This window comes from Chiroxiphia lanceolata, chromosome 1, assembly GCF_009829145.1.
Source record: "Chiroxiphia lanceolata isolate bChiLan1 chromosome 1, bChiLan1.pri, whole genome shotgun sequence".
Classification (NCBI taxonomy): domain Eukaryota; kingdom Metazoa; phylum Chordata; class Aves; order Passeriformes; family Pipridae; genus Chiroxiphia; species Chiroxiphia lanceolata.
The window spans coordinates 127,705,411-127,719,149 of record NC_045637.1 but is presented as its reverse complement, the minus strand read 5'-3'; the positions used below and the strand labels follow the sequence as shown (position 1 = coordinate 127,719,149).

The 13,739-nt window shown below is 40.6% G+C and overlaps 1 protein-coding gene and 1 long non-coding RNA gene across 2 annotated transcripts in view; one reads left to right on the top strand and one right to left on the bottom strand.

Annotated features, from left to right (window-relative positions):
• Positions 1-4,306: 4,306 nt before the first annotated feature.
• SCIN (scinderin) overlaps positions 4,307-13,739 on the top strand; it is a 58,361-nt gene continuing 48,928 nt past the window's right edge. Inside the window, exons 1-3 of the mRNA XM_032706820.1 lie at positions 4,307-4,550; positions 9,194-9,348; positions 10,882-11,043. Coding sequence (XP_032562711.1) covers positions 4,352-4,550; positions 9,194-9,348; positions 10,882-11,043 — 516 coding nt within the window. The 5' untranslated portion in view covers positions 4,307-4,351. The remainder of the gene's footprint in view (positions 4,551-9,193; positions 9,349-10,881; positions 11,044-13,739) is intronic.
• Positions 7,924-8,964, bottom strand: LOC116796318. The gene is made up of 3 exons (XR_004360320.1): positions 8,806-8,964; positions 8,162-8,282; positions 7,924-8,026 (listed from the first exon to the last, which is right to left on the bottom strand). It is a non-coding gene; the product is annotated as an uncharacterized LOC116796318 (long non-coding RNA).

Sequence of the window (13,739 nt, the reverse complement as noted above, 5' to 3'; positions counted from 1 at the left end):
GAATCCCTCATTGCCTGTACCAGAAGCATGGAGATGGTCATAGGGAGTGGGAGTGCTCCTGAAAGCAGAGTAGAATGTAGGTAGGAGCCAGCCAGTTGACAAGTGGAGCTCACAGTGTAGCTGTGATTCTGCCCTCTCTATGCCTTAGACAACTGCCTCAAAGCTATACACTAAGGCCCTTTATTTGCTCTGGACTTGAGGAATTAAAACCAGATTCCTCTCTTGAAGGTAAAGGAGGACTTCATGTTTATATGTCAGGTTCTGCATATGTCTCATCGTGCCAGTAAGGAGGAAAGCTAGGTTTCAGTCTTTCATCAGCATGTTCTGGCTTTGCTAAAACCTTTCCAGTTGAAGCTGGGCTACTGAGCAGGATGATTTGAAGGACGATTATCACAGAATATTCTGACTTGGAAGGGACCCACATGGATCATCAAGTCCAATTCCCTGTACAGGGAAGAACTCCATGACCTTAGCCTCATGCTCTAACCAACTGAGCTAATCTCAGGGTCATGATGAGAGAATGGAGAGAATTAGCAAGTGGTAATATAATTCTCTAGCTTGTTTTTTTTAACTTGGCTGTAAGAGCTCTATGGTCTGAATTCTGTATTCTCCTTCAGCTCACACAGTATCAGTGAAAAAAAAATTTTTTTAGATGTATATTGTAAATAAGAATTTAGCTCAGATCTCTGAACTGACTTCAGTCTGAAATAACTGTTGATTTGTAATTCAGCAGCAGAACAGATGAGAACACGGGTCAACTTCTGTGACTGTTTGGACAAGAGTGTGCTTTTGACACACATACTCTGCGTACAGCAAATATTGTCATGTGAAACTTGAGGCAAAACTAAACATCTGTAATCCCATTGTTGAGGCAGGGTCATAGAGTTCAGGAGGATACTTGGCATGTGTGGTGAAGAAGAAATAAGCTTTGTAGAAGGAAACACTTGTGACACTTGAAAATACTCTCTCCTTGCATTCCTTTTAATTTCTTCCATTGTTGGTTCCTGGTCCTGTAATTCAAGCCTTGTAGGAGAACTTAAACCTTAGACTTAATCTATACTGAAAGTAATTCCTGCTGGGAAAGATGCTGGGGCTTAACTTCTGAGGGCCCTTTTGAGTTCCTTGTATATATCACCTGGAAACAACCACTTTATGTTTTTACAAACCTTATTATTGATTGGGACAAAAATCAGAACTCAGGACACTGCATTCTGTTTTTTTTTAATATATACACTCCCTGTATATACGCAGTATATGACAACAGCACTTTGAGGAAAAAAGATCCCTTACTCAAGATAACAAAATACATTGGAAATAAATGAGCAAAATTAAATGGCAAAGTTTTTCATAAATCCTTGAATTCCCTGAGTCATCCCAAAGCTTTAAACTCAATACGTTTGAATCTGCTGTTTTAAGGATTAGATGAGGAGCAGGAACACCTTCTAGCAGTCCTGGGTGATCTATCATGACTTGGGAAAAAGACAGGGCATTTAAAGATGGCCATACCTCCCACAGCGCAGGGAAGTAGGCAGAAATCTACATCCTTACTCCATGACTGTGTTCCTGGTCTGTGACAGCAGCCAATTGATATATCCAGCCTCCCCCTATGGAAAGAGTGTGAGGCAAAATTATTTTCCCTGAACAGCTAAAACAGTGCTAGAACTTTGCCATCCCTCTGAGAAAGCCATAGTTTACCAGCAAGATATAATCTTTAGTAAATTAAGTAAAGTAGTCTGAAAGAAGTCTGAAACTCTATTACATAGCAATTTCTAATGAGCATAGCAATTACAATTTGACCTCGGACTTCTGAGTCATGAAAACAATGCTATTTTCAGACCTTTCCACTTCAATTACTATATCAAAGGACATGCAAAAGCACATAAAAAATAATTTTAAATATTGTTTCGGAATGTGCGAATCCTAAGATACTTCTCATTTTTTTCTCCAAAATTTCACTTTTGAATAACCATGTTAAAAAGATTTTGTTTATTCCAGAAGTTATGAAAATCTGTGTAATGTTAACAATGCTAGCCTAATTTTGCTACCAAAAAAAGTAGATGGAAATGGAAGAAGACAGTACAATTTTCATTAGGAGTGAAATTGCAAAAGCAAGACTTGCAAATAGTCAAAAATTAATGTTGAAGAGTACAAACAAGTATCCTGGCACTTAGGACACAAATTTCAATCCAAGGTTTTCTTTGCTAGGAGCCAAATGATTACATAATCCTAGTAAGACAAACTCGGGCATGAGAAAACTCTGCTCTCAGTACTAACATCTTTTGTGTCTGAGTGGTGCCACAGACACTGAGACAAAACAATTAAACTGTTCTTGTGTCTTTAACCTTTGTCCATTGGTGTGTGATACTGGGAATGGTCAATGCTAAACAAATAGCATTAGCATGAGTCTCATGCCAGCAATGGGGATTCTGCTTACAGTAGTATTTAATCTGTAGACTGAAAATTTAAAGCTAGGATAAGGAGATATAAATTTAACAAACCTGTCCTGTGCAATCTGTGCACAAACAATTTTAGCTTGGTGAGACAGGCAGAACAGGCAGGAGAAATGAGGCTTCATAACACTGAGCTGGTTTGAACTCCCGTATGGGCAAAACTCAGCACAATTCCAAAGTGAGTGCATCTTGCCAACTTCAGAAGAAATAGTAAATCCATACAATTACAGAGTATGTGGGAAGTTCTGTCCTCACTGACTAAAGCAAACTAATGCACAAGAAGGCAAAAAGGCATGCAATTAGAAAAAAAAAACCCAAAACAAACAAACAAACAAAAAATCCCCCAAAAATGTGGTTGTGTAATTAAGTGAGTAAAAGTGAACAGAAGACAATATTGAAACTGGAACTGCCAGAATTTTTTGGCTACTCTTCCTTGAGTTTTTTTCTTCTTCACATGGTGAACATCTAGAGAAAGATATTTCATTTGGGAAGCATTGTGCTTTATCAAGCAGGCTTACTGCAGCCCTGGCAGAATGAGAGATAAAATGCTTGGCTGTGAACTTGTGAAGGTGAGCTGTAATATGTTCAGCTGAACCTTAGACAAAATAGAGCACTCGTAATTTCCTTTTTTAAACAGTGAGGATAAAGCTTAGGGTGCCTGTACACCTCTATCTGGAAATTGATGAGAGGGTGCTCACCAAAATGGGAGAGAAGAGTGGATACACATTGTGTAACATCATCTTTTTCCTCAAGACAGTATAAAGAGAAGGAGGGAAGATAGTTAAGCAAATTTCTTAGTTGTGGTGTGTTTTTTTTAACTTTTTTTTTTTTTTTTCTGCAAAAATGCTCTCCAACTGATTTGTTGCATTTAACAGTGCCTCTCCCAGTTACTGAGGCAGCCCAGTTCTGAGCTCTTCTGCTACTAACTTGATAAAACCACCCAGTGGGGAAATCATGAGCTTCAAAACTCATTCAGGTGGATAAGACGATGAAACTAAACAAAACCCTTTCTGAAATGTATCTTTTGATATATTGACAGCTTGATCTGCATCTACCCGTATTGTACCCAGACTGATCTACCTCCTGTCAATATCAGATGAAAACAGTTGTTGCAAAAAATCCTGCAATTGCCATGTTGATATACCAACCATTTATAAAGGACAAAGACAAGTAGGAAATGGGTTTAAATCTTTTGGGTTGTTGCATAGTGTTGGAAAAAAGGAAAGGAAAAGGAAATTTATACAAACTCCGGGCTTCATCTAAAATCTTCAAAAATATTTTTCCCCCTAGAAAAAGTTTGCTAGCCATATTGGACAAATGAAATGGGATTACTGGGCAAATGAGAGCTGTGTTCTGCCATTCCAGCCCGGGGTGAAAAAGAGCCCAACCACAAGTGCAAGCTACGGAAACTCTTTGTATTCCGGTATGAGCAGCTTACAGAAACAAGGCAGATATGATAATTATAGAAACACACTGCACAGCACTTTAACACCCGTAGGTACTGGGTTAGCCCGATTGTACTTCACTTTCTTGACTTTTATGGTTTTTTTTCTCTTATTACTTTAGAATAAGGAAACATTCTCTGCTTGCAGTGAGGGAGGCTGATTTTTTTATATATATAACACCCTTGCTACGACAATAGGCACAGAAGGAAAAAAGGACGCCAGGTGAGTTTTGCAGGGGTGTAAAAAAATTAATAATTAAACAAAAGCTCCGCCGGCCCCGGGAGCAGATGGAAAGGGGTGGGACAGGCGCATCCCACCACCCACACCACGCTCCGCACCCGTCCCGGGGCCGGCCCGGCCCCGCCCCGCCCCGGCTGGGCACTATATAAGTGGCCGCACCCGTCTCCCTAAAGGCGATAGTGGCCGTTGTGCTGCGTTAGTTCTCCGTGTCCCGCTATGGCTCCCGAGCGGCCCCCGCCGGCTTTCGCCGAGGCCGGGCGACAGAGCGGGCTGCAGGTGTGGCGCGTCGAGAAGCTGGAGCTGGTGGCGGTGCCCCCCGGGCTCCACGGCAACTTCTTCGTGGGGGACGCGTACCTGGTGCTGCACACCGAGCGCCGCGGGTCCGGCGTCGCCTACCGCCTGCACTACTGGCTCGGTAGGAGCGGGCGGGGGCCGGGTTCGGGGCCGGGGGTGAGGTTTGTCGTGCCCACTCCTGCTGCCGTAGGTTCTTGCTGGGTTCCGGGGGATTGGGAGCTGGATTTTCCCTGCCCTTCTGAGAAGGGCAGCGGATGCGAAGCTTCTGGGTGGAGACAGGAGTAGAGCTGCCACCAAGCATCAGGGTGATGTCGAGCTTCACCCCTTCTGATGGTCACGGTCTGTGTGGTGGGACAATGGGGTGCGGCAGAAAAGTGAACACTTGCTCTGTCATGTTAGTTTGGAAGTGCTGAAGGGTTAAAATCGAGTTTTGGGTGCACTCAACAGAGACTTACTAGTGAAATCCTGCTTTCACTCACATCAAGAGTTTTCTTGTGTTTGTTTCCACTTGGATGAAAATTCCTTCTTGGCTATCTCCCTGTGGTGTTGTTGACCTGGTTTGTGTCTGGGTGTTGCCTTTTTCAGCTAGACTAATTCTGCTTTCTGATGATACAGGGATCAGATGCAAAGTCACCAGTTTTTTTGTAAAACCTCTTTAGTATCAATCTGACAGCCTACTGGGAACACTGGAACTGGGCTGATGTCTTTTGCTTTCCACCTTGACTAGCATACTTTACATCAAAATAGAAGTCTGACATAAGGATGCATTTTCTGTGACTTCCTCATTTCCTGGAGGTATCTTATGACTTCGCTGTCTGGCCACCAAGTCATCCAGTCACAGTGATTGCAGTGTAGCTGTCTGATACCTATTACTTTGTTCTCGTTTCACCATCAAGTTTGTTTTTAGGCAATCATCTCAATGAATGTACACAACGATAGATTAATGTGTATTAACATTAATGTGTTTGAATTGCAGTGGTTCTCATTGCACTTTTGCATGCACTGAAAAAAGAATAGCATATAAAGCTGGGATTGCTTCTGTATAAATGCTTGAAGTGTGTTTAGTTTTGCATGTGTTAGGAGTTTTTCAGATGGCAAGCAGGATTGTGTGTGTCTCTGGTGAGAGAATAATCACAGATGGCAATGTAAATGAATTTGTGGCAGTTCTGTCAGCAGTGCTGCTAGTTAATAGCAGAATTTGGCTGTTCAGACCTTCATTAATGAATCTAGAACTACTTATGTTGTAGTTAAGGTCTAGTAGACATTTCCCAGGGAATGATGTAAGGACTCTTTGCAATTCTTTGGAAGTGAAGAAAAACAGTGACTGACATTTGCAGTAATTAAAACCGCTTTACTGTTGGCAAAAGAGCTTTAGTTGTACCTGCTGATGCACATTTCATGCTGATGTTGTGATATGCAGCTGCTGTAAATGGCTTCAGGTGATCCGGGTATCTATTGTTGTTGTGCAGCTGGCAGGGTGGCAATAGGGTGGCTCACTGCTGGGAAATCCCTTACTATTTGCAAGATACTTCAGTAGCAGGGTGGAGAATCTCAAACACTGCTGCACTCATAATATGAACAAGAGATCAGAACTTCAAACAAGATGTATGGGGAGAGCCAGTCACATGCAGGGCAAGAACCACAGAATCACTTTGGTATTTTTAACTGATTTGCACTGCTAGTATGTACACCAGACGTTTCCCTTATGACCAAAGACTGCATAACCTGTGGGCAGGAAGACTGCAGTAGGGTTTTTATGAAGACTTCCCATAAGCTGTCTCTGGACAGATACAACAGTCATTATCAGACTTTGGGATGTAAAGAAAGAATCACACAATCAGCTAGGTTGGAAAAGACCTCTGAGATTGAGTCCAACCTATGGCTGAACATCACCATGTCAACTAAGTGCCACATGCAGTGTTTCCTTAAACACCTCCAGGGATGGTGACTTCACTGTGGAGCCCATTCCAATGCCCAATAACACTCTCTGTAAAAAAATTCCTAATGTCCAACCTAAACCTCCCCTAGTGCAGCTTAAGACTGTGCCCTCTTGTCATGCTGCTGGTTGCCTGGGAGAAGAGACTGACCCTCACCAGGTTACAGCCGCCTTTCAGGTAGTTGTAGAGAGTGATAAAGTCTCCCTTTGTGAACTCTTGTGAAGTTAGATAGGTGGAAACCCTGCTGACTTTGGGTTTAGATACTTACAAGGGCCTTGCCATTTGGTGACACAGTTCTGCTCCTGCCTGTCATCTGTTGTGTGTTATTGTGGGAATCACATATGGTGGCTTTGAGTGTGAATGGATTCTGACTTCAGCAACCCCCCCCCCAAATTCAGAATAAAAGCAGAACATCTAATTTTCCTGTTACAATGTCCTCCTAATACCTTGCTTGGGGGTTAGAAGGAGGACTAGACCATGGGAAGATGGTCTGTGACTGACGTGCTGACAGTCTTGAGTTGTGGTTGGCACCCCAGCGTTAAAGTGACCCAATAGTTGTTCTGTCATCCTGAAGTTTCCTACGGGAAAGCCACTGTTTTACCAAATATCACACATAGAGTGAAATGATGTTGAGGTTGGATCATTTCTGAACAAGCTAACTCAGGTGCTGCAGCAATGTTGGCATGGCTGAGCAATCAGTGCAGATCTGTGTCATGGTAGCTGTATCCATTTTTAACTTGGCTCAGATATCCTGGCTCAGTTGTCTGTACTGGCACTTGAGAGATGCCTTAGTAGCTAAACTACCAAATCTAAGGGAGCTGTCTGGACTTGAAACTATCACTGTTGGAAACAGCATGTACTGTGCCAGTATGAGGCTACTTGTGGAAGTGAGACTGGCTATACCCCACTTAATATCTTTAATAAAATCATGCATAGTGTTTTTTAACTATTTTTTTAACCCTTCTCCCCAGAGACATAGTCATAAGATCTGTCCGTGTGACCTGGGACTTAATCTGGTAAAAATTTGTTCTTTTTCCTGTATACTGTGCCTTATTTATGGCTGTTTGTGCATCAGACTGTGAGGTAAATCTGTTTTTCATACAAACTTGAATAACCCATGCTTGGACTGATGCCCACTTGATTTTTTATTTCTTTTTTTAAATGGAGTTTCTCTGAGTATTTTATTGCATAGCAGCAGTGAGACTAAGCCTGGTAGTAACTCTTATCTCTAAAACTGTTCAAAAACCATTTTTTGTCAACCCTGAACCCTGTTATTTGTTTGCAAGCAATAAATCAGGATCTAGTCCTAATGGATATGAATAACCTGTTAAAAAACAAACAAAACATCCCCCAAACCCCCAAAACTTTGCCACCAGCTTTAAGGTGGTACCCAGGTCTGAAAAAGCATATTGCCAAATAGCAAGATATTCTGTTATTGAGTGATGGGCATTTTTTTCCAGAAGTTGTCTTACATCCTGCTTTCAGTAACTTATTTTTTTACCTTTTTTGGGTAGGCCTAATGCTCTTTGCTTCCCTATGCCTCCATTATTCTTTGAACCCCTTCCCTATTTCATCCTTGGTGCTTTCTGGAGGCTTCCATATCACCTGTGCCTCCACAAAAGCTGTGGTGGTAGTGGCATTGCTCCTGGGAGAACCATGGCTGTTGGTGGGAGATGGGAGACTTGTGGCATTCACACTGCCGGAACATGAATAGGGCAATTGTTGTCCCCAGCAGAGGGGCCTGCCCTTAGGCATTCCTGTCCCTCCTCTCCCATGCTTTATTCTTTACCAATACCTTACTGACAAGCCTCCTGTGACACCAACACCTCACTACACACTTCCCATTCTTCTGCAGCCTGTGAGAGGTATCTCTGTCCACACTGTCTGGGCTCTATGCTGCTTTTCTGTTGAGTCACCTAGAAGCAGAGAAATGGTTAATGTAAGTGAGAAGCTGCTCTTGAGAACTGCTGCTTGTATACCAGCTTTTCCCTCTTATTTAGACAGAAAAATAAATCTAAATGGAAGACCTCACTTTTCTGTATTTTTCCAAAGTTTTTGAGAAGCTTGTTTTTTTCAGACTTCATCCTCTTTGTGCTTTCCTTGACACAATCAAAACTGCTGAAAATGTTCATCAAAAATGTATAGGCACATGTCAAAAGCTTTGGTTTAATATACAGCCTGATTTGTGGCATGATTAAGCCATCAGCACACTAGGTAGAGGCTACTTTGCCACAGTCTTGGGAAGAGGCTAATCTCTGAAAGGTACAAAACAAAGTGTGACCTCATGAAGCAAATATCAGAGCCCCATAGATGCTGTTCTTTCTCCCAGCTGTACTAGGCAAACTATCTTACTTGCGTTATTGCGCAAAGAGGACTGCTTTTGAATTATTTTAGCTTTATAGCTTAGAGAGCTGTTCTTAGCATAAATATCCAGTTTACCATCCAGACAGTCCTTTGACATGACCGTCCTTTGTCTTTGCACTTCAACTCAAAGTCCTAAAATCATTGTGACTGACAGTTACCATGCTAAACTCAACTGAAATATTCTTTTGTTTAAAGAGGCTAAGAGAAGACAAACTTTGTTATTTTTCACCTTTCCCCTCCTCCCCCATATAAATGCAGTTCTACTACAAATGTAGTCAAGAAATGGTCTGGAAGATCATGTATTTGATGGTGAACAAGGTTATGATGTAGTGCTTTGTTGCCACATAAACATTGGCTGTACCACCTGCTGAAGGCAGTGCCTGATTGTCACGGAAACAATTTCTCCAACATAATTCAAAGTTATATTAATGCTTTATAGACATAATATTTCCTCTTATTTCAGGAAAAGAATGCACACAGGATGAAAGTACAGCTGCAGCTATTTTTGCTGTTCAAATGGATGACTATTTGGGAGGAAAGCCTGTGCAGAGTAGAGAAATTCAAGGATATGAGTCTACTGAGTTCGTGGGTTACTTCAAGGGAGGAATCAAATACAAGGTAAAGACTTGTCAAAATGAATTCTAAAATTGTATGTAACATTGTCCCCCACAGTAAAAAAAAAAAAAAGCTTTTTCTTTGTAAGTGGAGAGTTTAAAAATTGTTACTTAGTGCTTACTGGGCTTAGGTCTGAACTACCCAACTTAAACTGTAGGAGTCCCAGTGCTTGTACAGAAAGAAGCAGCTAGTTTGCCAGTGCCTCTTATGATATGTGAAAACCTTCCCCAATTATTTTTTCTCCAAAATAAAGCTCTTCTGAGATTTCATGGTAGTATGTCTAAGGGAGCTCAGAGCAGGGACTCTTTATGTTTGGGAGGTATTAAATCGTGTGGAAATCACTTCTGTGTTGTAGACTGAATCATTTTGTTCAAATGCAGAACCCAGTGTGCTCAAGTGGTTAGAAACATGAATAGAGTGTAAAAAAACCAAAACCTCACTTAAGCCTAAAAATGGTGCTTTTGCAGTCCTACTGCAATTTTTTTTCTAAGGTAGATTAAAAAAACTCCCAAATACTTCTCACAAAAATTTTATATTTTTAAAAGGTAGTGTCAGCATTCTTGTATCACTTCCAGAAGCTGAATATTTGAAAGGAATTTTTTTTTTATTTTATTTTGCAGCATCTGTGGGGGTTTTTAAGTATAAAGTAATGTATCTCCTGAGAATCTTCCCATAGTAGGAGCTCGGGGAAATGTGGCTCAGTCAGCCTTTTTTTCCCCATTGTGGAGGCTTGTAACTTCTCACAGACTACAAAACCAATTTGAAGCTTTTAACTCTGCTTGCATAAAAGAGTGAGTCATGTGCCCAGTCTTTTACATTTTATCTTTATTTGTACTTTCAAGAGCTAGTTTCTGTTCCAAACCGAAGTCTAATCTCCTGGAGGAGTGGAGAACACTGCCTCACAGAGACAGACAGCCAAGCCAGTTTACAGGATTATGTTTATATTTATGACTATAGATTATAAATCAACAGTTTGGTCTCACTTTCCCAGTCTGGTACTCCTTGCTACATTGTCTCCTAAGTTGCAGATATTCCTTTCATAAAATTACAGAGCTGCTGTGGAATTACCCATACCTCTACACATAACTGGTGACTAAAACCACCTGGACCTCTGAGAGTCAAGTTTGGAAAACTTAAAAAGGAGCTGCGTATTTCTCTGCTTTTCCCCTGTCCTTATTTGACAACCTACTGACTTTTGTCCTAACAATGCAGTTCAGTGTTACCTCATCCTCTGCAGGATGCAAGAGAGTGCTGTAAATTCTGTGTTTTTCCTTTCCTTGTTTATCTGAAAACCCTTTGAAGCACGGTGACATCTGCTCCCTTCGCTAAAGGCTCACACCTGAGAGTTCAGCATCAGCAGCAGTTTCTGTCAGGTCTGTGGTCAGTACTAGATTATTATCAACAGTGGATTATTTTGGCTTCCTTCTTGCTGCATAAACTTTTTTCCTCTGCTAGCTTCTCATCTGTAGCAAAAAAAGGTAAGTTTGCAGAAATCAAGCTGAAATAAAGCTGGCTGCTTTGTTTTGTTTTATTCAGGCAGGTGGTGTTGCCTCTGGATTTAATCATGTTGTTACTAATGATCTGAGTGCCCAGAGGCTGCTGCATATCAAGGGCAGGAGAGTTGTAAGAGCCACAGAAGTCCCCCTGGCTTGGACCAGCTTCAACAAAGGAGATTGTTTCATTATTGACCTTGGAACTGTAAGTGTTTCCTAGAGCAAAATACACTGAAAATAAGACATACAGCATCCCTGATAAGGTCTGAATCATCCCAAAAAATCAGTTGTGCATTTTAGTCACTCATGCAAACCAACAGAAAGAATCTGCTTTACAAAATCAGTTTGTAATTTGGAAGGTTTGAAACTGCCCTAAATGTTTCCTGAAGTGTGCACGGATTATCTTTCAAGAAATAGATCTCTTTTCCATTAAAGGCATTTGGATTTTTCAGTCCTGATGTTTGAATAGCTTTAGCTGTTCACAGTAAGTCCAGTCTGACTTTGATGCTATCTACTGACTCCCTGGGATCAGTGCTAGTGTTCAAAGCAAAACACAAATTCAACCTTCACTTAAGAGCATTTCTTCATAGGTATAGAACTTTGATCATGACAATTCACCCTAAAGAAATAGCTACAAAAGTGGTTATGAAACTATTTGAATATTTCAAGAGTTCACTTGAAGAGCAATCACTTGCTTTAAGACTTTCTGCTGAGAGCAAGTAGAGACAGCACAGAAGAATATGGACAGAGATGGGAAGATAATTTTGCTTGCTTTAGATGAACTGTAGTACTGTCACCTCAGAATACATGTTAAGACTTTGATACTAAAAGTAGCATCTAAAATGTAGTCCAGCCTAGATGCTAGATACCAATTTGAAATTATTCCCACACCTGATATGTCAAGTGTATAAAATGGAAAGCATGTGAAAGAAAATAGTATCTGCAGTTGTTTTTAATTGTAGTGTTTGTCAAGGAAGTGGTGAGCTATTTGAGATTTCAGAGTTCCCCTGACCTTTTGAAAAATGAGATGAGCTCTTCTGAACTCATGTTGCACATTTGGCTTTTTCCTCTGAAAAGCATCCACTGGTGTAACAGTTGAAGATAATCGATGTAATTACTTGATACCAATATGACTTTGATTTATTATGATTCACAGCCTTCAGAAGGAACACCAGCCAGTGTTTTTTTGAACAGTATCCTATTCCTCCTATATCAGTGTGATCTAATCATCTGAAACAGTCAGGTGATCAGTATCCAAAGTTATCTCTCAATGTCACTTTGCAAAAAAGACTCAAATCGTCTATTCCCTTTCAGAGTTAACACATGGGAGATGGCAGAGTTGGAATTAAACATTTCTAGAAAATGCTGCTTTTGCATTCAAGCTGTATGAGTTTTCTGGAGTTAACCTCCCATGGGCACCCTGTGAAACTGGGTGTACTTCATGAATTCAACTTGTCCTGGCCCTTATTGTGCCACAGTTACTTAGTTTTACTCAGGTCACGCTGCAGACATGGCTATGATACTGATGAAGTGCACTGTGGATATATTGCAGTGTTAACCTGTATAGCCTGGGGTTCATCGCTTTTGGTGAGATTTGAGAGTGCCGTGACTAAACGATTTAAATGTTATATGGCTTCAGAGTCTTTATCTAATGCTGAGTGTACATTATGAGCTTTTTTCTTTTTTTAGTATAACATCACTCTGGTTTCTGACTTCCTGTTTGACAAGACAGAGGTCAAGCAGCAATGCAACCCTGTGCCTTCATAGGAAGAAAGATTAGATGTGGATTTTTTTTTTTTTAACCACTCTATGGGAAATGTCAGTCAAATCACATGACTAATAACAGTTCTTGGTCTTGTCATGTCAGTTGTGTAAGAGGGATGTTTTTTCTTGGATGTATTGACAAGTTAAGGTAAAGAGTGTTTCAGCATCCAGACACTAGTAGTTACTTCACCGTAGGTTATTATATAAACCAGACCATGCATGTGGGAGATGAAAAGGCAACGTGTGACATAGTTTAGGATGAAGTGCCTGTAGATAAATGGGTGTGGTAGAAAATGTATTGTCACAGGGGAAATCTTGAGCAAGTTTTATATGAACTATATTTCAAACTAGAATAACTATTTCAGATTGGAATTTTCCATTACTATGGGTCCATTGTAAATAGATGAGTCTTTACAGGACCTCTTAATTGAATGTAAGGGTCATTTAAAAATGAAAAGGATTTTGGCTCAAGTAGATTCCTTTACTTAATAATTGAAATAAGTCATCTTAAATAGGATTGCTCTTGAGTCTTGGGATTTATTGCAGGGCACTACTGACTCATTATCTGAGAATAGTGGGCAGTAATTGCATAAAATAATGAGCTTATGATCAGTGCTTTTAATATCGAATTATTGTATCTCAAATAAGAAGAATTTCCAAGATTTACTTTCCCCAGTCTCTTAACTAACCAGAAGGATGACCTCCATGGCACTGCAAAATTGCTTGTGCAGTCCATTTCCTGTTAGATTTTATCAAACCACTTATCTAATATAACAAAAAATCACTTCAGTTTTCCCACTGAGCTCAATTACTGCAGTATTTTAAACCCACGGTTTGAACAGATGAGGGGAAATTACAGAAGGTAATAATGATCAGGAATAAAATTGTTACTGGTCACTAAGGTTTCCCTCATGTGGATAATGCTTTAAGTAAAAAGTATTTGTGTGCATTTCTAACTACGTTTGCAAATTTACAGTTCATGTTCTGATGGTCACCTCATACCTAGATCACAGAATAGTTTGGGTTGGAAGGGACCTTTAAAGGTCATCCAGTTCAATTCCCCCTGTAATGAGCAGGGGCATGTTCAACTAGATCAGGTTGCTCAGAGCTCTGTTCATCCTGACCTCGAATGTTGCT